This window comes from Nelumbo nucifera, chromosome 1 (assembly GCF_055504915.1).
Source record: "Nelumbo nucifera cultivar China Antique chromosome 1, China Antique-T2T, whole genome shotgun sequence".
Taxonomy (NCBI): Eukaryota; Viridiplantae; Streptophyta; class Magnoliopsida; order Proteales; family Nelumbonaceae; genus Nelumbo; species Nelumbo nucifera.
The window spans coordinates 148,352,963-148,380,946 of record NC_142649.1 but is presented as its reverse complement, the minus strand read 5'-3'; the positions used below and the strand labels follow the sequence as shown (position 1 = coordinate 148,380,946).

Sequence of the window (27,984 nt, the reverse complement as noted above, 5' to 3'; positions counted from 1 at the left end):
TCTCTCATCAGAGATCAGAGTGATGTGGGTCCACTAGGTGGATCCGTGATCCGTCTCATGGAAGGAAAAGGAACCTTTGTAAATTCGTGCAGAGGGCTAGAGGGGGAGGAGGGAGGATTAGTTAAAAGGTCAAGGGGTTATTAATACGACGGTCACTGTACAGGTACAGGTTGAGGAAACTTCTGTAAAGCTCCACTCCACTCACACAGTCACAGTCACCGTCACATTCAACGTGGGACATTTCTGCCCTCATATATATATATATATATATATATATTTTTTTTTTTCTTTTTTGTTTTCTCTCTTTCACTTCTCTCTCCGCCGTAAACGACCACTCCAGAAAATAGAAGCCTCTCCTTTTCTATCTCTGGTCGTTTATTTCCCGAGGATCGGTCGTATTGAAGCTCTGCAACTCCGACTTTTTTTTTGGTTCAAACAAATTGTGGAGAGATGGGCGAGAGTACAATGGGGGCTATTGTACCGTCAGTGAAGGCGGAGGCAAGAGCTTCAGCAGCGGTAGCAGGGCCGTCGGAGGCCGCTGACGAAGCGGTGTCGGCGGCAGCGACAGCAGGAATAGGAGGAGCAGCTGCGGAGTCGCTCGAGACGGGAGTGGCTGAGTTCGATAAGGACTTCTTGTGTCCGATATGCATGCAGATCATCAGAGACGCGTTCTTGACGATTTGTGGCCACAGCTTCTGTTACATGTGTATCATTACTCATCTTCACAACAAGAACGATTGTCCTTGTTGCGGTAACTACCTCACCAATAACCAGCTGTACCCTAATTTCCTCCTCAATAAGGTTAGTTAATTATTCAATTCCGCCCTTTTAGTCATGTTCATTTCTTAGGATTTAATTTAAACTCTGCCTGATTTTGTTTTCGGTCTAAAGTCTACTCCTTTTACAATGTCTAAATTTTATGAGAAATTGAGAATTGAATATTTTTGCACCTCAATTTCTTGTTTGATCCCAAGTTTATGCACTTGATTTCTATAACATTGTAGATCACTAGCTTAATATTGAGAATTTTGGTTCAGAACACTTGGTATATATTCCTGGGCTCGTTAGAATATACTCTGAATTGCTCCATAGAGGGGCGTGCATTAACAAAAATCTACAAGTAGACAGCATCAGCACTGTAAGTCCCGTATTACTTGTTTTAGACGTTCGTCGTCAGTTTAGAAATTCTACTTTGTCTAAATCAGGAACGGGAAAACAGATAATATCATATTTTCAGTTAGTTACCTGTCGAAGCATGGGTTCAACCGTTTAAAGCAATGAAAATTAGAAATTTTATGTCAATGTATCCTATTTAAAACATTTCTGACCAGTTTGGAACTATCTAAGTGAAAATTGAGGATACTTTATTTATTTGGGTGTTTGGGTCGTGGAAGTGACATCTTAGATTTATGAAATTATCATCCCTACAATCTTATCAGTAGTACATGAGTAAAGCTTGAGAAAAAAAAGACTTTTAGAGGTTTTCTTCTATCAATGATATGGAATAGGTTTCTCCTGTTCTTATCTAATAGAAGCCTGGAAGTCTTTAATGTAAACTGGTTGGTGGCTTGTCTAATCTAAGTTAAAACCTCAAACTTTAGTTTTCAAAAATTCCTTTAGATATTTAAGGTATATGCACATATTATCTTATGTCGACAGCCATGGAATCATGTACTTGAAGGTGACTCTTTATTGATGTATTGGTTAATCTTCAGACATAATTAGTGTCATGAAATTATTTCCTTGGCATGCAGCTCATTATTATACGGTTTATCTGTACCACATTTTGTAGCTACTGAAGAAGACTTCTGCTCGTCAAATAGGAAAAACCACATCTCCAGTAGAGCATCTTCGTCGAGCACTACAACAGGTCAGTTATTACTTCTATGTTGAGGCTGGAAAGTTTTGAAAAGAGACATCTAATCTCTGCAATCTGCATTACATTTTTCTCTTGGTGGCTATCATATGAGTATTTCTTGGTTATATTGATTCAGCTAATGTGTTAATTCATATGGTCTGGTTGCAAATTTGTTCCACTGATTTGATGAGTGTAACTTCAAATTTTTTTTTTTTTTTTTTTTATTTCACTGTTCTCATCAGTGTTTTCAACCTGCCATTGACCCAACCGGTCGAACCGTTCGAACCGTCACCTGGCCAGGATTCTGGGTCCAGTTCTGTTAAAACCCATCATTCGGTCTGAAACTGTTGACTTGGTCAAAAACCGTCCGACCTGGGCAGTTCAATTGAATTAAAACATAAATTAAATATAAAATAATACATATATCATATCTAAAACATAATCATACATTATTTATTGATAAAATATGCATTTGCACAATATATGCAAAAACGGTTCGGCCTCCTGGTTGGTTTTTGAAACACTGGTTCTCATATTTAACATGCTACTTAATTATTGCTCTTATTCTGCAATTAAAACCCCATACGGGGAAGATTCATCTTGCATATCTAAGTCATATTGGTGTTCTTGAAGATTTATGTTTATTAAGTAGTTAATTTTTGCTTGTGTCAACTTTAACCTAGGTTGTGGATAACCTCTTTATGTTATATTACAAGGAAAAATAATATAAAAAGTGATTTACATGATGGACATCAGAACAAAGACCTAACAATCCATTGTGTTCTATATGGATTCATTTGCTATACATACAAGTTATGGCAATGTGGAACCACAACCGCTATAAATCCCTTTCTTTTTAACTGCCCACCTAGTTAACCTATCTGGAATTGCATTTCAAGATAGTCATGTCAAATAGATGTTTAATCTAATTCAAATTGTTTGAGACTCTTCTTGCACTTTTCCCTAAACACTTTCCCCATCTTATGGAATTCATTTTATCTTTTTCAACCTGGATGGAAGATGGTTTTCGTGATGATCCCTAAAACCAACAAAAAGTGACCTTTTCCTTGGAAGAGTTGGCATCCCAATGGATCCTCTCTTTAACTTTAACCATTTAATTATTCCTTTTCACCATAAAAGTCTAAATAACATTTGGTTTCAAAAATATCCAGTGAGTATTTTGAATGAACAGTCCTTGCTTTTGTTTCTATTTCTTATTATTTTCTCATCAAACTGTCATTCTTCCCCTTTCCATATTGTTAATCTTGTCAGAATCAGTCATCCTATGACTATCAAAACGTTTCACTCTATACTGAATATCGAAAAATGTGATGCCATGGTTCATAATATAGTGGGCTTATCTAGTGAAAAGGATACATTCAAGATGCCAGAGTTATTTATCGGGAACAATTAGGTTTCTTTTCAGTGATGAAGCCATAAGTTGTGTCAGAATTAGTAGTTACAGGAAGCAGTGTTTTAAAAGGTGTGGGAAGTGCACCTCCAGGCAAGGTGCCCCCAAATGCCCTGCAGCACATTCTAGAAGCACTTATGCTTCCTAGATGTGCGCCTCAGGTGCATGGTGTACCAGAGGCATATGCCTCATGTACCTCATGCAAACCTTGCTCAAAAAAGAAAGAAAAGGAAAAGGAAAGGAAGGAAGGAAGGAAGGAAGGAAGGAAAGAGAATAAAAGAAACAAGAAAAAAAAAAGAACTCCTTTCTCCTCCCTCTTCCTCCTCCCTCCTCTTGAGGAGGATTATGCCTCTTACATTCTGAACTGCACCTCACTCCTCTAGGCAGTGGAACACCTTGCATCATGCCTCCACATTCGAAAACATTGACAGGAAGAATCCAATACTAGAGATAACATGAATGAGCTGTATCTTTTGTTGCTGTTTGAGTTGGAGTCTGGTTGGTCCTAGAATCAAGGGATTTCATGTGCTTCACCGTGAGATATGTATGTACGCTATGATGCTTCTTTTACACGAATAGGTGAAATAATTTATTATTAAACATTAACCATTCTGCAGGATAAGGCACTAGACCTGTCTTTTCATCATTTATTTTTCCAAAAAAATTGAGATCTTATTACAATCTGATTTCAGTCTAAAAGATTTATATGATTGCTAATAGTAGTAGCATGTTGTTACCAATTTTGTTGTTTTTAAGGCTTAAAAAAAACAATTTTATTGTTTTCCCTTTCAAATCATGCTTTTCTCAGACTTGTTAAATGTGACGCTTCCTTGTGGCCCTTAGACAGGGTTGTGAAGTGTCAGTTAAGGAGTTAGACAGTCTGCTGACTATCCTTCTAGAGAAAAAAAGAAAAACGGAGCAAGAAGAAGCTGAGACAAATATGCAGATTCTGCTTGATTTCTTGAATTGCCTAAGGAAGCAAAAACTTGAAGAGTTGAATGAGGTTTGTAGTGTTGTTTTCTTTTTTCCATTAATTTATTTGGCATTTCCATCCAAATGGAACCAGTTAATTCCAGATATTTTGTATTAGAAAATTTGAAACTCCCTTGTTTAAGACTGTAGTGTTATCTTCAACAATATATGTGCAGCATAAGGGCGCTCATCTATTGCTGGTTCTTACCTTAAACTGGGGAATCTTAGTTCCCTCATGACTGAAATCTTCCATTCACTTGCTTTCTGTTCATTTTTTAAGTTCAACATCAATGAGTTTCTGCATCTTTTGTAGATACAAAATGATCTTCAGTACATTAAGGAGGACGTTGATGCTGTAGAGAGACATAGAATAGAGTTATATCGAGCAAGGGAGAGATATTCAGTGAAGCTGAGAATGCTTCATGATGATCCCATGGTTATGAAAGCATGGCCATCTTCAATGGATAAGCACAGTTCTGGTCTTATCTCTAGTGGTCGAAGTGCACAAGGAGGAACAAGTTTAGGCAATTTTCAGAACAAGAGAGACTTAAAGGCTCAAGCCAGCTCTCAGGGATTCCAAAGAAAGGATGCTCTCAGTGGATCAGATACACAAAATGCCACTACTCAATCAGGACTTGCTACAAGAAAAAGGCGGGTTCATGCACAGGTTAGTAACTTCATAAAATTTTCATTTGTATAATTTGGAGTTTTGGACATGTTGTATGGATTGTATTATGGTTTTGTACTAAGATGGGCAATAGTGTACTGATAGACACTGGTTTACATAAAGATAAAGGGTTTATACCCTAAAATTCCTATTTTCAGAAATTGTCTATATAATCTTCTTGATAACCAGAAAAGATACAGCAGAAATCCAGAAATCTACAAGATGGAATGGAAGATAAAAATATGCTAAGGTGCAGCCATGGACCTCCAGATCTGCTCAATGAGTTCTGGTATACTAAGCTCTTCTTTGAGCATGGAGTTTGAGATGAAAACCTCCCTCCCCCGCTATTGTGTAGTAAGGCAAAGAAATGATGTATATTATATTCAAAAGATGCTACAAGGAATACTTCCTTAGACATATGCGCATATACATTTACACATAATCTAATGTTTAATACCTGGAAGTGGAAGTACCAAAACTTATTTGAGTTGTCTTGTCTTATTTTTTATTTATTCTTTCTGGATGCACTCATTCCATCTCTTGCAACAGTTCAATGATCTACAAGAATGTTACTTGCAAAAGCGGCGACAGTGGGCCAACCAATCACATAAGCAAGAAGAGAGGGAGTCAAATGCCATTAGGAGAGAAGGGTATAATGCAGGTCTTGAGGATTTTCAATCTGTATTGACTACTTTTACACGATACAGGTATATGGTTATGCATATTTTTAGTTATTAGTTATAGTTATGTTGCCTATATTCTTATTTTGATGTTTAATGTGTTTATTTCTTTGGTTGTGGGAATCAGTCGATTGAGGGTCATAGCAGAACTCAGGCATGGGGATATTTTTCACTCTGCCAATATTGTATCAAGGTGAGGAGAATTTTTTGCTTTTGTGTTCTCTTCGGGGTATATCTTTTATGTTGGGAAAACTTTCAGTTCGTACTTGTTTTGCTTTTCTATAAGATATTGACTTAATCAGTTTCTTGGAAAAATCATATTTTTTTTTGTATAAGAATTATGTTTAGTAAATTATAAAAATTACCTAAAAATATGATAAGTAATTGCTGGGAATTGAATTTCCTTGTGTTAGCAAGCCCTGCAACTGGAAGGGATGAGTTGGTTTGGTCCATACTGTGGTAGAGGCATAGAGCAGGGAAATTCTGAAAATTAGTTCAACTTTGCTGAATCAGGACTTAGGAAGTCATTAAGTAATCCAACTATGGTATTGCCACCATTTTTTGGGTATTCTTGACCACGGAAAAAGCATTGGCAGTGGCCTGTAGCTCAATTAGAATGTTTGTCCATATTTTTGTCTGTGTGAAAACTCTGATCCAAGTGTTTTTCACTTTGAAATGTAACAAACCTATCCAGAATGCCATCCATGTCTATTAATGTTCTTTGCTATTTGAGACGATATTGAGCTTCAGTTAGAACAGTTGGATATGACCCTTGATAATTTTTTTGCCATTTGAGACAACTTTGAACCTAAAACGTTGTGGATATTACCCTTGATGGAGTGCAATGGCAAAACGGGATTCATGTAGCTGATTCATACAAGGCATGGTTCAAAGTATCGACACGATGGGATTCATGTAGCTGATTCATACAAGGCATGGTTCGAAGTATCGACACACCTCTGTGTATCGGCAGAGGCATATTGGCACTTAGATACATGCGGAAATGCTTTTTTCTTTAGTTTTGTTTTTCAAAATTTGGGTTTTGGGAAGATATTTAGACATATTTTTTATTAAAAAAGAGTGGGGTCCTGAAACACCTGTAAACAGGTGTACCGGACCCCCGAAGATACGATACGATACACCCTGTATCAGGCGTATCATATCGAAATTTTGAACTGTGATATAAGGATAAGGCTTTGTTGAGTGGACTGAGCTAAAAGTCAGGAGTTAACCACATAGCTTATATCTTCAACCTATCTGGATATTAGAAGATGGAGGCTACAGCAATCCTTAAAGTTCTGCACAATTTTTTTTCTGAAGAGGAAACTAATATAATCATCTGGTATAAGTGATAGATTTAAATATTGATTAGGAAGACAAAAAAGTATTCTTGTGAAATATGTTGTGAAGGCTTCACTTATTTGAACCTCTGTGAAATATTGGTGCCAAAAGTTTGACATAGTTGAAAGATTCTAACTATCCTAGTCACCACATTCTTCGTATGGGTGGGAAAATATGTGCATTCACTCTAAAAGGAAAATGAAAAAAGTGATCTACCAACTTATCTCCATCCCCTGGGTGAATTTATCTGTGGCAGTGTGGTGTTTCCTTTCCTTTGCATGGTCTTTATCTTACATCTCAATTTGATCGACTTTCTGCCTTGCAATTCTGAGGGTATAAGTAAAAGAGAGAGCTTGCAAAAACCTTAATATATAACCAAGCATCTGACTTAAAAACTTGAAAAAAACATGCTTTTTTCCAAGTAGTCTTCCCAGTGAATTTTCTGTCTGAAGCTGGTTCTATCTCAGTTACCAATTTATATTGTAAGGAAGATTTGGATATAACAAGTAACACTAGAAGTTATTGGTGGTGGGAAATTAGATACAACTACAAAAAATAACAAAAACAATAAGCAGTAGTAGCGGAGACACTGGAAGTGGGAATTATCTAATGTGATGTTGGTAGAATAGTTAGTAGTAGTGGAAGACTAACATAATTCTGATAGTCTAACATATCCTCCTCTATAGATTCACATTGTGTAATAAATAAATTTTGGCTTTTTTTTTTTAATTAACCACCTTTTCTATGCAGCATAGAATTTGATCGTGATGATGAATTATTTGCTACTGCTGGAGTTTCTAGGCGCATTAAAGTCTTTGAGTTTTCCTCGGTAAGCTGTCTGTTGTCATAAGTTATTTTGCTTTGCTTTTGCAATTACAGATTGTTATATGAATAAGTCTTAGTTTCTCAGTACTAACTTTATAATGGTCATATGGAAGTATAGCAGTAATCAATTTCTTTTGTTACTTACATGTTAAAAATAACAGGTTAGGATAACAACCTTCTTTAACAACTCTAGCTTGTTTTGTCTCCAAATAAGAATCTTTGTTATGATGTTTTTTCATTTTTTTAATTATTTGTTGGTTTTCTATACCACCTATTGCATAAGCAAGGGGTGATCTGATGCAAGTTGATGGTTGTAAAGAACTAGGGAACATGGTTTGATGATTTATAGTAAAATTGCATTTATTCTATACATTAGCTGTTATTTTATGTCACATATACAAGGAGAAATTGCTATGTAGAAGTGTCCTAAGTATCCATGGGGTATCAAGTATTATGGATTGTTGGAATCAAGGTTCAAAATATCGATACACCCCGATATTCTGGAAGGGGTGTGTCGTTACTTAGAACATTTTTTATAGATATTGATACTTTGAACATTGCACCTTTTTTTTTTTAATTTTTTCTGAAAATTTCACAGGGGGCTATTTTTATGTTCTTTAATTTCAAAAGGGGGCTATTTCCCATTGTACTTATCATCATTGTACATGTGCTGATGTACTTTCATTCTTTTCATTTCAATACAATTCTTAACCTTCTTCAAAAAACAAAAAGAAAAAAAAGAGTTTCTTAAAAATGCCTTAATAGGCATGTTGGTAAACAAAAGACTCCGTATCGTATTGAAATATTGAACCTTGGTTGGAATTCTATCCTTGTCCTGCATGGACACTTCATGGCAGTTCAAACTGGTCCTTAGAAATGTTGATTTGGTCAAACATACCCCACATACATGTGTTAGTAGTTGTTGTAATCCTTAGTATCTATTGTTTTATGCTTATGTGTTGATGTAAAATAACTTTAAAAGATAATCTTCTGGAACTGTTTCCTTTTATATATATATATATTTGTTTTTATTTGAGCGAGTCAAATGGTTGAACTGGACAATTGAGCTGTTCAGCCTGTGATCCAATGACCAAAACAATTTTGTCCAGTGCAAGAAACATTATTAAGAGAGTCCATGCAACATTGATTGAGGGTAGAGACTTGTTGATCTTTTATACTTTTTTGATATAGAATTAATTGGACTTTGATAATTTTTGTAAGGAAAAATTAAGATCAGTTGCGTGGCACATAAATACATTTTTTGGTATTGGTACCACTGCCACAAAATGCACCTCAAGCTGTAAATATTGCTCCAGGAGTGATTTAATGTTACACTTTGCTAAGGGTGCTTAATTACAGATACATATAAACATTGCAAATATAAGAGGTGCAGTGTTAGATGTTGTTGAACATTTACGGCTAAAGGTTCATTTTGGAACATTGGTATTGAAAAATGTGTTTGTGTAACATAGAAATTGCATAAAATAAATAAATCCGACATACAAATATGCTTTTCTTTATGGCATGAGTGTTGGAAGATAACAGATATCTTCATTGCTTACCTTAACCTTTATGAAACTTGTGGTAACAGGACATGTTCCGGCTGTTGTAACATTGATTGGCCCACTTTTGTAGATTAGACTGTGACAGACTTAGTGGATGATCACAACCACTCAGCAATGTAGGGGCTAGGTGGTACCTAGTTTGATTCACCTATCAAGTCAAAGCATTGATTAATAAGTACCTAGGGGGTGACTAATCAACTGGAACAAATGTGCTAACTGCTCAGAATTAATGAAAAAAAGGATGCCAAACATATATGTGCTAGTAAGACTAAAATGTGCAATAAAACATGACCATAAACATGAACAACTAACACTACAAATATGAAGCATTGTTTGGTCTGCACCACTTAAAACCCAAAACAGAAAGTGCATTAACACTGAGATGATTTAATGGCTTAAAACCATGCCTAGACACATGCATAATGTAAACACCCTTAATTGAAAGTCAAAGGTCTTAAATGGCTGAATTTTGTAGATGACCAGCTCCTTACTTGTTAGTTCCCATTTCCCACATTACACTTACAATCAATTAGTTTCTATTAATATAGGATTCATATATTAATATAGTTCCCACGTTTATGTTCACAATGTTGAGTTAAGGAGGGAATGGTGTTGGATCTGGAATGGATTTACTTGAATGGCTGGTTGAGAAAGGGAGCTTTATAGCTGAACTGTCTAATTTGAGATTAGAGAGGTTTCAGATTTGTAACAAGGTTCAAAATTTTGCTGTATCGGCTGATACGTATCGTATTGGTGGCTTCCCGATACGCCCCTACAGTGGGGGTTTTGGGGTCTGACCTGGTTCAGGGGGTGGATGGACCTTAAACCAACCCCTCTGAATCAGATTGAAAAAAAAAGAAGCAGCCTTGATACGGGCCAATACGCCCCTACCGCCTACCGGGATATTAATCTACTTTCTCTCATTTTATATGCCTAGGTTTTCCTTAATAAACTAAAATTCTTGACAACTAAGAAAAGATTCATTCATTTTGAAGTCTTCTCACTCAGCAGAACCAAGGATATTCCTTCCTCTCCAATTCTCTTTCTTAAGCTTGCATTACAAATCAAGGTTCAAAATATTGATACAGGCCGATACGCCCGCCTTCAAAATGAATGAATCTTTTCTTAGTTGTCAAGAATTTTAGTTTATTAAGGAAAACCTAGGTACATAAAATGAGAGGGAGTAGATTAAGATGGTTTGGTCACGTGCATGGAAGACCACCAACAGTACCTATAAGAAGTGATTTGTTACAAGTTGAAGGGATAGAAGGGCTACAGGTAGAGTCGATAGACCAAACAGAACATAGATACTAGTAATAATAAATGATTTAAGCACCAATAATGTAACAATGGATATGGCATTCAATTTCTCCAAAAAAAAAAAAAGATATGGCATTAAACAGATGCAATGGTGAAACAGGATTCATGTAGCTGACCCATATAGTTGGGATAAGGTTTGGATGATGATGATGATGAAGGAAACTTAATGATCTCTTAATTGAAGCTTTACAATATATTTATGAAGTTCTAGGGTAGGCCATGCTTAGTTTGTTTTTTTAATACTTGACAACTAAGAACAGATTTCTTAAAACTAGTTTACTTGACTAACACCCAAGACACTTCTAATTTCACGGAAACTCTTCAAAGCAAATAAAAGCAACTTCCTAACTAAATCTAGATAAACCAGAAACTACTAAAAACAATAAATCATGATTTTACTATAATGATATTTATGGGAGTTACTATAAATAGCGCAGCAGAAATTGCTATAAATAGTAATACAAATCTGACATTGTTTATCTTCTTTTCTTGTTTATGGTCTATATCAATTATCAATATCTTTAATTATAATAAGCTTATTTTCATAACAAACAAATATGTAACTGTCCAAGTCCAATCTATAAAGTATTCTTTGGAAGCCAAACACAAAAATAAAAAAGCATATGAACAAAGCAGTTGCTAATGATGCAGTCTTAGTTGTCTCCTAATCATGTCCTTGTGGCCATATAGGTTGAATCACTTCATTGGTGGTATAATTAGGCATGGAGTCCTAAAACACCCACTTTGTCAGTCCATGCCTTGACTATGTTGCCACCTAGTTTTGGAACATTTTCTGGAATATTCACTAGAGGAGCTTACCCTGTGATCATCTAAATAGGTTAATAACTTAATGTCATAGTTTTCAATGCGTCAAGGTGAGGCTACGCAACCGGGGGGTGGGGTGCCTTGTTGCCCAGTTGCCTAGGTGGGTGGGGTGCCTTCTGGAATATTCACTACATGTGCCCAAATGTTTTTTTGTAAAACTTCTGTATTTTTTATTTTTGAATTTTTTTATATTTTATTAATTTTTATTATTTAATTATGATATTCAAGGTTGACATGTTTGACCCAAAAGTTGAACTATTGATCTCTGCCAAATAGGAAAATAATTTCATTTTTTGTTAGTTTTAGATTATGTATTGCATGTTCATCATCAATAAAAATAATTATTGTTTATTGCACTTGTTTTTTTAATTTGATTAATATAAATATCATAAATGTGTCTATTTTTCTACATTTTGTAATTTTCTATATTTATTTCTATTTACAAATTTTATTATCTAACTATGACTTCATGGGTTGGCCAATTTGATTTGGATAGTTGAATTGCTTAGTCATCACTTGGGTAAAGAATGATTTTGTTTTTGAGTAAGTTTTAAAATATATATGGGTTTATATTGTTAAAAGTATTGGACATAGATCTAATTAATAGCATTTATTAGTGAATAATTAATTTAAATATGGAATTTAATAAGAGAAAATGGGAGTTAATACCTTAAATACAAGAGTTAATGAGAGGGGATTAAATGGGTGAAAAGCATTAATTGAAATTACATTTTCAACCTTCATAATTAGAGATGGACTAAATAACAAATGTGGGCATTTTAGTCAAGAAAAGTTCCACATCCTCATTCGTACTTTTTATAATAGTATAGATTATTATTATTATTATTATTAAACTAATCAGGATTTTATTAATTGTAAGAGATCTACTTGGATCAAATGGAACGAATCTTTGATATATTCACTGGAAGATAATAAACCTCCTAAAGCTTCAATCTACTTGCCAACTGGAAGAAAAATTATTTTTCTCTTGGAGGGAGAATCACCTTAATTAGGTCTTCTCTGGCTAACCTTCCTGTCTATTTTTTGTCAAGTGTTTAAGATTCCGGCTAAGGTGGCTAGCAGGCTGGAAAAACTAATGAGAGATTTTCTTTGGGAGCCGGGGGAGGAAAAGAAGGATCATAGGGTCAGGTGGGAGGTGGTATGTAGGGGTAAGAAGGAGGGAGGTTAGGGAATTGAGAACATAAGGATTAGGAACTTAGCATTACTAGGGAAATGACTATGGAGATTTTCATTGGAGAAAGAAAGACTGTGGGTTAAGATAGTCGGAAGTATACATGGGCTGGCAGACAATAGATGGGACTTTGGGATTCTAGCAAGGACTACAAGAGCTTCTCCTTGGAAAGCTATTCAAGCCATCTTGCCCTTGTTCTCTCCATGGAATAGGTACGACTTGCACTCAGTAACCTCATTAAGTTTTGGGAATATGTTTGGGTTGGGGATTCCTCTTTGAAAGATCAATTTTCAGGCCTTTTTGCTATTTCTACCCTTAAAAATGAACCAGTTTCCTCTTTTCTTGTTCCTTCTAATTCACCTTATGGGTTTGGATGGAACTTGAGCTTGAGAAGAGATGTCAAGGACAGAGTTAGCATGCACTTTAGCCTTATTATCCATTCTTGAAGGGGTCTTCATTGAGCCATCAAAGACAAATTATAGAATATGGACACTCACTCCCTCGGTTTCCTACACTTGTGCCTCTTTCTTTAAAGCCCTTTTACCCCCTCCTCCTGTCGGATTGTCTTTCCCTGTTAAAGAAGTGTGGTGTCGACCTGTACCTCGAAAGGTTGGGAGTTTCTATTGGGAAGCCTTTCTGGGAAGAGTTAACACAGGGGATCTACTTCAAAGAAAAAGACCCAATAGTTGTTTGTCTCCTCACTAGTGTGTTCTCTGTAAATTTGATGGTGAGTCTGGATACCATTTACTAATTTCTTGTCAGTCAAAGTTATTTGGGAATGGTTTACTTCTCTGTTTGGGGTGCAGGTGGACTCCCCCTTTGAATGTGCAAAGCTTATTCACTTCCATGCCTAACTGGCCAACCAAAAGGGCCAAGATCATGTGGAGATGTGGTAGGGCTGCGGTGTGTTGGACTGTTTGGGAGGAGAGGAACTCAAGGATATTCTCAAATAAGGAGATAAATTTGGAAGTAATCCTGGAGATTATCCACATTAGGATGATACATTGGTTGAGAACATTGGAATTGTTTAAAGTGTTCTTAGTTGATGAGATGATAAGAAGATGGAAGGAGATTGTAGATTCAAACTCAATTAAGAAGACCTTAAATTCCTGTTGGACACCTCCACCTCATGGGTTTACCAAACTGAATTTTGATGGTAGCAGCATAGGCATTCCAGGGCCCTCCAGAGTAGGGGGAGTGATAAGGGATGAAAAAGGGAATTTGTTAGCCATGTATTCTGGTCCGATTGGGGTAGGAGATTCCTTGAGGGCTGAGATTCTAGGAGCTCTTGAAAGGATACAAAGGGTCAAGGAAATGAATATTAAAAAGTTGATCATAGAAGGTGATTCTGAAATTGTGGTGAACTAGCTAAAAGAGGACAGTTCTATGCTCTGGAAATATAGTAATGAAGAGAGGAAGTTCAAGTGGCTCACCAAGGACATTGAAATTCATTGTACATGGATAAAGAGAAGTGCAAATGCATTGGTAGATGGTCTAGCTAGGAAAGGGGTGAATAGAAATTCTATCTTTTGGGCTGTTTTGTAATTGTCTCATGGTTAGGATGTACTTTGGGTAGTTGGGAGTTAAGTTTCTTTAGCTCCTTCCCATGTAGTTCTGTTTTTCTCAATCATTAATAAAATTCATTGTTATTGATCAAAAAAAAAAAAAAGCTTCAATCTACTCACACCATTATTAACTCAAAAACACCCCTAAACTGCTTCTTTCTATGTTTCATTCTTTGTTTTTTTTTTCTTGTTTTTTCTTCCAACATGTTGACCTCTATTGGTCATGGTCATGGACAATTTGTTAGTGTCTATTAAAACCCTAACTTTTTGAAAAGAAAAAGATAACTGGTAAGACTTCTAAGATTAGTTCAGCCAATGGTTAAATGATGAAATTAAGCATTGGTTTACTTTTCCTTCCAAAGATGTGCTACCCTATATTCTATTTACAATTGCTCATTTTCAATTGAATATGCCCCGTATGCTTAACTGCCAACTTCTCCCTATCTCTAGTGAATGTAATGCTAAATTTTCCATAAGTGGCTGGGGCTTGATGCAAACATGTATTCAAGTAGTTAATTGATCCTTGCTTTGGATCCATAAAAAATGATCCTTGTTTTGGCATGGGGTTTTCAGGTGGTGAATGAACCTACAGATGTGCATTGTCCTATTGTGGAGATGTCTACACGATCCAAACTCAGTTGCTTGAGTTGGAACAAGTATACAAAGAATCATATAGCTAGTAGTGACTATGAGGGGATAGTCACAGTTTGGGATGTCGATACTCGGCAGGTACTAACAATTGTCATATTTGCCTTCTATTTATAAAAAAAATTGTGTCCATCTGCATTCCAAACCTCAGTCTTTCATACATTTTAATGCTACAATTGGCCTTCGCAGAGTGTCATGGAATATGAAGAGCATGAAAAGAGAGCATGGAGTGTTGACTTTTCACGCACAGAACCCTCAATGCTTGTATCTGGTAGTGATGATTGCAAGGTACTCATAATATTATTGTAAACTGAAAAGGTGAAGTGCATCTTCACACACACACACACACACAAGGAAAAAACGGTGAAGTGCATCTTCCATTTTTGGCATCATTGTAGAATTCATTTTTATCAATCATTTGCTTTTTTTTTGAGCAAGAGTAAGGTAAGCGTTTATTGAAAAGAGGAGAATAGGATACAATAATACAGATCAGGAGGACTGAGGACCCCACCCAATGCACAGATTACAACACAACCCCAAAAGAGGAAGGGGCCCCTCAACCAACATCAGGACTGAATCAAATCGCAATGGTACAAGGACTGCAGAGGAGTGGACATAGAAATATCCTTAGAGACTGAAGCCCAAGATCCAATTCTGCCCACTGCCTGGTTAATGAGATCTTCCACAGATTTGCTTTTGACTCTAAATATTCTGTAGGCCTGCAAGCACTCCAACACAGCCAGACATTGACCAACTCAGATTAGCTGCTTTGAAGAAGTAACTCCAAATCTGGTCAGCAACTTTGCATTGCAGGAAAGGAATAGATGACTGACTGATTCCTATTCTTGCCCACACATGGCACAAACTTGGTTCTGGACCCCCAAACCTCTTCTAGCCAGATTGTCCCTAATGAGGCCTTTTCCTAAAGCAGCAGTCCCCAAACCAGGAAGGCAATCTTTGATGGCACTAGGGAGTTCCAGAATCCAAACCTGTTTACCCAGGAAGGTGACACTTGGCTGAGTCCTTAATAGTATGCTGCACGAGTTCAGTGAAACAACCGGAATTATCACCTTTCCAGATCCATTTGTTCTCCTGAACTACTGAGATACATTGGGCTTCCAGCAATTGTATCAGATCAATTGCACTCTCCACTTCCCAATCTTGTAAATTCCTTAAAAAAAAGAAAAAGGGTATCAATCCACTTGATTTTCCTGTGTAGTGCAGTAGTCTCACACTACCTCTCTATTTTCAGCCAACAAATATAGCTGTGGAAACAACTCCTCCAGAGCTTGATCCCACCACCATCTATCTTTCCAAAATCTGGTTCTATCTCTTGTTGCCACCTTAAGAGTTACCCCTTGTGAGAAAAAAGGGTAAACCTTCAAAACGATCTTTCACACAGAGAAACCAAGGGATGATAAATAATCCACTGACACCCAATTTACTGGCAATCTGCTTCCTCCACCAACCATCCACTTCTGTTTCAAAGTGCCATAACCATTTGTTTTCCTAATGCCTAACCCCATTCATAATGAGGCAAGCAAACTTGATCCCAATTTACAACATGTATCTTTTTTTTTCCTCTTGCCACCCATGCCATAGAGGTCCCTTTGTAACTTCCTAATGCATCTTGTATTGGCAGAAGCATAAGCTACAAAACTCATAATAAACATTCTATGCAAATGGCTAAAAAAAAAGATCTGAATGATTAATTTGACAAGTAGTTTGTCAATTTATATAAGATTAGTAGTAGTACGTCTAGTATGGTAGTTTATTGCATTACATCCTTGACAATGAGAAGTTCTAATCTGAGCCTAACGATTTTAGCAATTTAATTTACTTTGTAATTTTTGAAAGCCGTAGGCAAAAGAATCAGTATTTTATTTATCAAAAGAAAAAGAAATCAGTATTTTGAGGCAAGTAATGCACTGATGTGAAATTGCTAACTAAGATGCCACACAAGTGGCAGTCAGTATACCCCTTTGCCATTTAAGTTATTTCTTTCTTTTTTTACTCATGTCAAGATACTTGAGAATATGTATAATTGAAGTAAATTTAATAAAATGATTCTAGAGTTCTTATTTTCCAAGAAGATTTTTATAGACAGGTTTAGTTGAGACTTGAGTAACTACCAGTTCACTTTGTTTTAACTTCTAAGTTTGTACTTTCCTTTTTGGTAAGTAAACTAAGATGCCACACAAGTGGCAGTCAGTATACCCCTTTGCCATTTAAGTTGTTTCTTTCTTTTTTACTCATGTCAAGATACTTGAGAATATGTATAATTGAAGTAAATTTAATAAAATGATTCTAGAGTTCTTATTTTCCAAGAAGATTTTTATAGACAGGTTTAGTTGAGACTTGAGTAACTACCAGTTCACTTTCTTTTAACTTCTAAGTTTGTACTTTCCTTTTTGGTAAGTAAACTTCCCTCATGGTGTGCTTATGTGAAAACAGGTCAAAATCTGGTGCACAAAGCAGGAAGCCAGCGTTCTTAACATTGACATGAAAGCAAATATTTGTTGTGTCAAATACAATCCTGGATCGAGCATTTATGTTGCGGTATACTATCATACACATGCACGTCTTTGCCATCTGAATTATTGAACCAACATGGGAAGGAGGAATAAAACTTGTCTTCATAGTGAAAGTTTTTTTTAGCCATTTTTTTAGGAGGTGCTGAATGTGCAATGAAGTGCATTATACTCCATCTTGCTTGAAACTCATTTCTTCTCTCATTTGGAGACAATTTTTTACCTATTATTACATATTCTAGCTAGATCACTCTTGAAGTCTTTCATGTGTTTTACTCTATACCATGGTTCCATTTCCTAATGTTTACAATTCATCAGTTATTTCTACTTTGTCAAACTGAATCTATTCTTTCCAAGTTCACTGCTGAAATATGTTGTTTTCTCAATTATCATGTCCATTCCATCCTTCCCACCTAACTCTTGCTGGGCCTTCAGCTCTGTATTTCACTATTTCTGTTTGCTTATTTTGAATGGGAACTTTTGGCATTTTGCAGGTTGGTTCTGCAGATCATCACATTCACTATTATGATTTGAGAAACATTAGCCAACCACTCCATGTTTTTAATGGGCACAAGAAAGCTGTTTCATATGTCAAGTTCTTGTCCAACAATGAGCTTGCTTCTGCATCTACTGACAGCACATTGCGGTTGTGGGATGTAAAGGAAAATCTGCTGGTAAGTTATAATGCTTAAGAGACTGGTTAGTTTGCCTATGAATTTTAAATTCCAATTTATTCAATAATTATGAGCAGGTGTTATCTTTAACCATATAGACCATGAGTGGTAAATGTGTTATTGACCAAGGTATATCATGTCAACATTCAGACTATGTTGCGAACTGGATCAGACTTGGAATATCAAGATATCTAATAGTCTTTGCAAGATGAATTTGACTTGATCTAAGATCCTAAATAAGCTTTTGGTTTTTTGGAGGAAGAAGGGGGTAAACATGTGTTTTTTGGTAAGCACAAGGTTCAAAACTTTAATACGATACACCCCATATTGGGTGTATCGTATCGGTGGCTTCATGATACACCTATTTAAAAGTGTTTCGGGAACCACTCTTTTTTTAATAAAAAATATGGTTAAAAACATGCCCAAAAACCAAATTTTGAAGGAAAGCTAAAAAAAATATAAAAGCACATTAATTTAAGTACCAATATGCCCCTGCCAATACACAGGGGTGTATTAATATTTTGAACCTTGGATAAGAAAGATAGCAAGAAAAAATTCATTAATAAGTGGGTGAGCTCCCGACTAGGTATGGAACCTAGTTGAGCAAACTTGAAGTGGGCGGAAAAATCCATCAAAATATTAAAGAAAATGGGAGCTAAACTTGTACTACATTACAGAAATGAGAGTATCTTCAGTTTAGGACCTAGTAACTTGCTACATTTCTCGACATATATGTTTCTATTGTATATTATTTTATATATTACATTTATTAGTATTATAATATGATAATATAGTATAGAGTAAATTACAGACTGTCGCCCTATACTTTGGGGGTAGTGACACTTGGCCCCCTGAACTTTCATTTGTGACAAAGACCCACCCTGAGCTTTCAGATTCCAGCACTTTGCCCCCACTGTTAGCATTCTGTTAGTTAACTTCAGAAAAGATTTTCATGTGTCTATCATGTGTATGTTTGAACATTTAAAAAATCCCACCATTAGTATTCCGTCACTTATAATACTTACATTTATAAGTATTATATCGACCCTTTGTTTCATTAAGCTCTAATAACAAGTGAAATTACAATACTGCCCTTAGTAAGACATAAAATGAGACAAAACATAAAACAAGAGAGTAAATGAACAAAATACCCCAATAACTAACACTCCTCAAGTTGGGGCATATAAGATCTAGCTTGTTACAAATGTAATCCATCCTAGACCGACCCAAACTTTTGGTAAATAGATCAGCAAGTTGATGTTTTGACTTGATGTACGGGGTAACAATATCACCACTCGCTGCCTTTTCTCTCACAAAATAGTAGTCAATTTCTATATGTTTAGTCCTCTCATGAAAAACTGAATTAGATGTAATATGAGCTGCAACTTGATTGTCACAAAATAATTTAATAGGTTTGTAAACAGGAATATTTATCTCCTGAAGAAGACCAAATCAACTCAGCTGGTGTGTGCAATTGCTCTGTACTCAACTTTTGCACTACTCTTAGCAACTGCACTCTGATTCTTACTCTTCCAAGTGATAAGGTTCCCACACAGAAATGTACATTAGTCTGTGGTAGATTTTCTGTCCATTGAGGACTCTGTCCAGTCTGCATCAGAATACCCTTTTAGGGACAATTCTCCTCCTCTCTTATATAGAAAACAACAACTTGGAGAACCTCTCAAGTACCTCAACACCCTCATAACACCTTCACATTGTATAGTTTTGGGAATTTGCATAAATTGTCTCAATACACCTACACTGAAGGAAATACCAAGACATGTGATAGTAAGGTAAATTAGTTTTCTTATTAGTCTCTTGTACTATTTAGGGTTAACTAATAGCTCCCCTTGACTATCAGTCATCTTCACATTAGGATCCGTAGAGGTCTCAACTGGCTTGACACCAAGTAGGCCTGTCTCATTCTATAAGTCTAGAACATATTTATGACAAGGAAATTCCCCATCTTGATTGAGCTACCTAAATACCCAAGAAATACTTTAGGGATCCTAAATCTTTGGTTTGGAATTGTTGTTGCGAAAACTATTTCACCTATTCCACACATATCACTGCCAGTAATAACAACATCATCAACATAAACTGCTAAAGTAGTCTTTCCATAAGATGTCTCCCTACTAAACGCTGAATGGTCAACATTACACTACTTCAGACCAAACTCTTTCACCACGCTACTGAACCTACCAAACCACACTCATGGTGATTGCTTCAGCCCATAAATGGCCTTCCTTAATCTACATGTCTTCCCTACATCCCCTTGAGCAACATACCTAGGAGGTTACTCTATATACATCTCTTATTGAAGATTACCATGAAGGAAGGTATTCTTGACATCAAGCTGAAACAAGGGCTAGTCAAAATGAGTAGCTAAGGAGATAATCACTTGTACAGAGCCCATCTTAGCAATTGGAGAAAAAGGTCTATGAGTAGTCAACACTATAGGTCTATGTGTAACCTTTTGCCACTAGTCATGCTTTAAATCGTTCAATGCTACCATTTTGTTGATGCTTAACTGTATATACCCATCGACAACCAACTAGCTGCTTTCCAAAAGGTAAAAGGTGATATCCCAAGTATAGTTAGATTGGAGAGCATGGATTCTTCATCCATCACCTTTTTCTAGTTAGGAGAAGCAAGGGCATCTTGGATAGAACAAGGAATGGAAACTGAAGAAAGAAGAGAAACAAACTTCTGATTGGAAGAAGATAAGTGAGCAAAGAAACCACAATGAGAAATGGGGTGATCAGTAGAAGTATGCTTACCATTGCGGAAAGTAATGGGAAGGTCAAGATCTGATTGTGGAGGATCTGTTGGCAGCAAAGCCATTGGTGTTGTGTTGGAAGCCAGAGGTGGAGTTGAAGTTTGTAGGTGTAATGGCTCTCATTCTTGTCTGGAGTATGCTCTATGAATTGATGGTTGTATAGGCTCCTCTAAAGTAGGAAGAGGAATAAACACACCACCTGAAGTAGAAGGCGGAGGAACCAAGGGAGAAGGTTCCCATCTAGAAAAGTAAGGTGGACTCTCAAAGAATGTAACATCAGGAACAACAAAGGCCTTACAAAGAACTAAATCATAACACTTATACCCCTTTTGTGTACAGGAATAACCAAGAAAAACACATGATGACACGGGAGTCGAGTTTATCATGGTCAGAGCCCAACTTGTGGACAAAATATACACAATCAAAAACACAAGTAGGAAGAGAAGAAAGGAGACTTCCCATCAAGAACACATGAAGACATGCTGTTGATTAGAAAACACGAGGTGAGAATTGCATCACTTTAGTAGGTCTTAGGTACAAACATCTAAATCAACAAGGCACAAGCTGTTTCAATTACATGACGATTCTTCCATTCAGCCACACCATTTTGTAGGGGTGTGTGTGAACAAGAAGACTAATGTTTAATATCATGAGTGTCAAATAGGATTGAAAATCACCAAGGAAATACTCTTTAGCATTATCTGAACAAAACACTTTGATACATACACCAAATTGATTTCGTATTTAAGCATGAAAGGAGAGAAATATACAAAATAGCTCAAAAATTTTTTCATTAAATAAATCCACGTCATTTTTGAATACTCATCAATGAAGGTTACAAAATATCTAAATCCATTATAAGATGACATTTGACTAGGACTCGAAACATCTAAGTCAACAAGAGCAAAAGGACTCAAGACTTGTTTTCCCTTAGAACAAAAGAAACTCTATGATGTTTGCTTAATTGACATGACTCACACTCCTACTGAGAGATTGAATCTAAAGTAGGAACCGATTGCTTCAAAATACGGAGAGAAGGATGACCCAAACGACAATGCCATTGATGAATGGTTAGAGAGCCTTTTGTGAACCATTGTCATTCAATTAGTACAATCCTCCAAATTCTCGACCATCACCGATTGTCTTCTCTATTTGGAGATCCCGAAAAACATAATATGAAGGATAAAAGGTTATTGAACAATGGACTGATAGAGTAAGCTTGCTTTTAGCCTTTTACTGACAAAAGACTAAAAGGGAATTTTGGCACATAGAAAGTAGAATTTAAATTGATGTTAGGACTAAGAGACACATTATCGGTACCCATAACAAGGCAAAAAAGTTCTATCAACTAAGGTTACGGTTTGAAATATGGAGAAGATAAAGATATAAAACATGTTTGAGGATCCAATTATATGATCTGAAGCTCCAGAGTCAATTATCTAGGGTGACAGTAGTACCTGATTGTGCAAAGGTGGCAGTAGTTTTGGGAGAAGACAAGCGAAACCTTTCATACTCTTCATGAGTGATAGAGACTAAATCCTTTCCCTTACCCATTCTTGAAAGAGGTGCCTTCTTTGTAGAAATTTTATTGCCACTATCATCTCCTGCAACAACATGATTAGCCCAAGAGGATGGCAGGCCATGTAGGTCATAGCAGAAGTTAACAGTATGTCCCTAACACCACTTCAACCACCTATAAGCCCATGACTCACTCTTATAACTCTTCTACCAAGCATATTTTTGCCTCCAACACCCCCCTGAGACCCACTAAAGCAGATCTTTCTTGCATGGGAACATGTTCATTATGTGGGTTCGAGGCACTCTGGATGCATGAAAACACTTCAGAAAGAGAAGGGAGGTCGCTACTGCCTAAAATCTGTGCTCTCACCGCTTCAAACTCACTCTTCAACCCTAATAAGAACCTTGCAACATCCATATGCTCTCGTTGCTCTTGTTGAACTTTTAGGTCTGTGGTATGTGTAATATTCTTCCACTCTCTTGGTCCTCAACCCTAATCTATGTGTAATAGCTGCCCTTAATATATTTTAGTTTACCTCTTTCAATCAAGGATACCCTAGCTAATTTAGCCCATGGTATATAGTTCGTGCCATTAAGCTTTATCCTAGTCAGTTGTGTATTATCAAGGTTGTACTAACTTTGAACACTGACAAGCTACCTCACCCCAGCCTGAACCACTTCTCCACTTTTCAAACGTAACACACTCAAAAAATGACCTTCCACACCACCATAATCCATTCAATCACCATATACCAGTCTCCAACTACTGCACGAAGCACTAATCCCTAGTCCTCTTTGAACTCCAAATAGAGGACCTTTAGAAAACCACAAAAAACTCACCGGCTGTCACGATTGGAGGCATAGATGCCTCCTTTCCTACAGGGCGATCAGTCGTTTCTGGTCCTTCTCTCTCCCCTTGATGCAAAGAAGATGCTCTCTACTTGAAAAGGACAAGATGTTACAGTCTGACCAGGTCGATCACTGGTGCACTGATACCATGTTATCTTCCTTGGAAAGTTACTAAAAAGGCGAGAAAATAAGAAAATTCAAGAAAAGTAGTGTGGTCAAGAGAAAGAGAGAGAAAGTAGAAAAGAAGGAAGAGAAAAGGAGGGTTTTGAGAGAACATGATCAACGCACTAAGCTTTAATAACAAGCAAAAGTACAATACTGCCCTTAATAAGAGATAACATGAGACAAAACATAAACAAGAGAATAAATGACCAAAATACCCCCACTAACTAGACTTCAACATAGAGCATTGCAACCATAAATCTGAGAGGCAAAACTTCAAATATTCTGCAAATGGTTTGAGTTGGATTAAACAATAAGTTAGTGTAAAGGAGGTAAGCAATATCTACAACTTCCTAAACAGTTCGTTTAATGCTATGTTTGGTTTGACAGAAAATAAGAGAGAAAGCTGAGGGAAAGTTCTTAGGTAATTCAATAAAAATTCTTAAGAACCTTCCCTCAAATTTTGTTTCTTTCTTATTTTCTATTAAACCAATAATAGCCTAAAGCTTCCATCTTGAGGCAAGTTGTGCGTTGGATGATAATTGGTATTTGGAGCAGCAAGAGGTTAGGTAGGTGGGAACAAAATTGTGAGATGGTAGTGGACCTTTCAGTAGGGGCCTTTGGAAACTAATGTGGATACTACCCAATATGAAATTTTACAAGTATTTGAAATGGAGTCCTAACTTAGAAATCATTCTTATTGATGAAAATTGGAATACTTTCTTTCTCACTGAACTTAGTCTTGTAGTGATTGGCAACCATTTTCTTTTTTTTTTTTAATTGTCGGAACTTAATACTGTTTAGAAGGATGTAGAGACTAATCCAACCTTGCTTTCTTTTCTGTGACTAATGTTCCCAGGTTCGCACATTTAGAGGTCACACAAATGAGAAGAACTTTGTAGGTCTCACCGTAAACAGTGAATATATTGCTTGTGGCAGCGAAACAAATGAAGTTTTTGTTTATCACAAGGTTAGAAAAATTTCAAGAATTCGGTCTCCTTGGTTTTTACTGCATAAAAAATTCTAAAATAATTTGGTAATGTGATTCACTTGCAGGCAATCTCCAAACCTGCAGCTTGGCATAGATTCGGTTCATCTGACTTAGATGATACTGATGATGATGGAGGATCCTACTTCATTAGTGCTGTATGTTGGAAGAGTGATTCTGCAACAATGTTAACAGCTAACAGTCAAGGAACGATCAAAGTGCTTGTATTAGCAGCTTAAATAGGAAAAAAAGATAAAAAGGATACATCCAATTTGATTCTCATTAAACATGATGATCATTATTTTTGTATGTATAAATATAATATTGAAATATGCAAAAGGCAGTTTCAAAGAGTTTAATGTGGTTCTTGGTATTCCAATTTCCCTGTATTATCGCAACAGAAAAACCAAGTCTCAACTCCATTGTTTCCGGCCAATGATCATATGGTCTTTGGGTGGGGGGTGGGGGGGGGGTTCTACAATATTACACATGAATGTTTTTTGTTTCGTTTGTTTTTAAAATCACCATGTCAACAATTTGTTTTGAATAGGAAAAAGAAGTTGGTTTTGAAAAACAATTCATGTTTTTGAAATCATCAATATGGTGGTTTCTAAAACAAAAACAAATATTGGAATACAGATGTTATGTAATCCATGAAACAAGATATGAAAACATTTCTTTAAACCAAAATTTCAAGAAAAATAAACATGTATAGCGAAAAACCTGTTTTTTTAGGGATTTTTGAACTTCAATCCCCTCAGAGATTTGAATTGCAGTAGCCCCCCTATAAATCGCATCCTACCCATGGATTTGGCATCAATCCGTGGTCAGGATTCAGTCCACCCCTAGAGTGGAGCTCTAGATTTCTAGGGGTGGGCTGACCTATAAAAACCCCTTTTAAGAAGGTTTCAATAACCAATTTGTTTTCAAACTAAATGATTAGAGTGGAGCTCTAGATTTCTAGGGGTGGGCTGACCTATAAAAACCCCTTTTAAGAAGGTTTCAATAACCAATTTGTTTTCAAACTAAATGATTTTGATTTATTTTTCGTAACTCATAAGAAGAAAAATAAATCACATTGGAGAACACCCCCTAAGTGTTAAGTTAGCATCTTTTTTTTTCCTGATGAAAAGTAGCCCTTAATGTTGTTTATGCCAGTGGACCCTTCGTGCATCCTTTCTAATGAGCAGAGGTGTAGATTGGGTTGTGTCGCCCACGACCTAGCACGAATTTGGATTGGCCTAGCCCAGCATGGCACGACAGCCCGTGGGCTGTGCCAGGCCCGACAGCCCGTGGGCTGTGCCAGGCCCGACACGATGGTCCGTGCCGTGTTGGGCTAGGGTTCATAGTCTACGGACTGGCATGGCATGACACGACTGTGCGTGCCATGCCGCCCGCGGCCCATGTGCTAGCATGGCCCAGCCCGTAGCACGACCTGTTGTGGGCCGGCATGGCCTGCAGGGCCCATAGCGGGCCATGCTCGGCCCGTCCGAAAACTTTCCATCTAGCCTGGTGGCCCCCTCTCCCCAATGGCTAGTTTCAGCTTTTTAGGGTTTTTTTTTACATAAATACCCCCTAACAACTATAAATAGCTATATAAGGGGGGTATTTTTGTATTTTGCTTATGGAGGGGAGAAAAATGATACAAATGCCTCCTAACAGTTATATAACAATTAGTTTAGGGGGCTTTTTGGGTAAACTTATAAATAACTTTATAATGACCAAAGTACCCCTTTCAACAACTAAAAAACAATTAATTTTTAGGGTATTTTGGGCAATTGAATTATTTTCATTTCCTATAAACAGCCATATCCTCCACCATTCTCATCACACCAATTCAACAATTGTCTTAATCTCTTTTCTCTCTCTCATACATTCTCTGCAATTTGAGTAACTCTGATTGGCTGATTGTCTGATTCTCCAATTCTCAAGTCTCAACTTTATTGAAGTTTCAACAAGAAGGTTTGCTGCCTTGCTCAATGCCTCAACCAGCTTAAGTATCTCAAGTTAGTAATTTGGGAGGCTTGGACATTGAAAGGCTTTAACCGTTGAAATCAAGTTGGGAATTTGGGATTCTGAACCGACAATTCGGGTAAGTCCAATTAAATTAATTTTATTTTTTTAGAATTAAAAAAAAATGACCGACTATTCCCAAAACCAATTCCCCAAGTTTAGTAGCCTGATTTGAAAAATATTTAAAATAGAGGATGTTGAGGGGAAGGGGGAAAAGAGAAATTTGCCAAAAATGTAGAGAAGACTTTACCTATTATAGCAAGGGTGGTACTGGCTATTTGAGCAGACATTTTCTCACACATGAGAAGGAAGAAGAAATAACCCACAATTTAAATGAATTGTTGAAATAATGGAAATTAAATTTTAAAAATATTGGGAGAACATTTCTCCCCTTTATTGCTTAGCTACAATATTAGATCCTAAGATTAGGAAAGATGGTTTTGATATTTTACTTGAAACATATTGTGAAAATATGAATATTGAAATTGGAAATAAAAAAGAATAAATTAATAATTTATTATTTGAAATGTACAGTTTATATGAATCTGATAATCTGAAATAGTAGGAAATAATCCTACAACTTTTACAGCATCTAACATCTTCAGGTCTTCTACTTCTACAAGCAAATTTTATTTAATAAGTAGAAGAGAAAAACTTTTTTATTTAATAAGTAGAATGCAGGAATTTGCTACTTCTAGAACAAGTTCATTTATTGAACTTAATTTATTTACAAGCAAATTTTCTTGTTTAGGTGAGGGAATGAATAATTTTGATATTTTAGCCCGATGGAGTGAACATTCAAAAAATTATCCAGTTTTCGCCGCCATGGTATGTGATCTACTAACCCTTCCAGTGTTTACAGTTCCATTGGAGTCTTGTTTTAGTGTAGGTACCACTGTACCAGGGTGTTGGAGTTGGACGACAAGAGAAGTTGCATGAACGATGAAAGTACAGAGATGTGCATCTGCTTTAAGGATTGGCTAGATGCAGTCATGCAGAAGATAGATTACAATTTTACAAGACAAAGGAGGGCATGATGCTACTACATACACCGGATATTTCACCTGAAGCAAATGATGAAAGTCATGATTCATGAACATTAGTTAGCTAGTTGTATAGATTTTTTTTTTTTCAAATTATTGTAAATTTTGTTTTAATTTTATTTAATTTATTTGCTATTAATGTAATTTTGTATTTTCAATTTGTAACTATATTGTATTTTTATATTTTATTAATTTATTCCATTTTCATATTTCATTCATCCAAGTATGAAGTATCCAACCATTGTATGTTTTGTAATTTGTATCATTCAAATTTAAATGAAATAAAATTCCTATTTTTCTTCCAATTTGTTATTCCATCATTCTTGATTCTTATTTGGTTAAGTATTTTTTCATTTATGTGTTAGATTTCTCATTTATTAATTTTTCAAATAGTTTCCAAAGGCCAAAGCTCAAAGGAAAGTTAAATATTTTAGTTTTACACTTTTACTTAAAAAAGAAATAAAAAATTTCGAAAAAAAAAACAAAAAAAAGTCAAAAAATCAATGTAGCCCAATTCGGCCTAGGCCCAAGGCCCGCCCTGTGGCCCAACCCGGCCCA

General features: G+C 36.2%; 1 protein-coding gene across 1 annotated transcript; it reads left to right on the top strand.

The window, feature by feature from the left end:
* Positions 1-305: 305 nt before the first annotated feature.
* On the top strand, positions 306-24,729 carry LOC104606508 (E3 ubiquitin-protein ligase COP1). The gene is made up of 13 exons (XM_010271750.3): positions 306-801; positions 1,793-1,870; positions 4,117-4,272; positions 4,555-4,908; positions 5,458-5,615; positions 5,716-5,781; positions 7,680-7,758; positions 14,795-14,950; positions 15,059-15,157; positions 17,324-17,428; positions 17,895-18,074; positions 24,242-24,352; positions 24,439-24,729. Exons 1-13 carry the CDS (start codon positions 451-453, stop codon positions 24,607-24,609), a joined length of 2,064 nt encoding a protein of 687 aa, XP_010270052.1. The 5' UTR covers positions 306-450; the 3' UTR covers positions 24,610-24,729.
* The last annotated feature ends 3,255 nt before the right edge of the window (positions 24,730-27,984 follow it).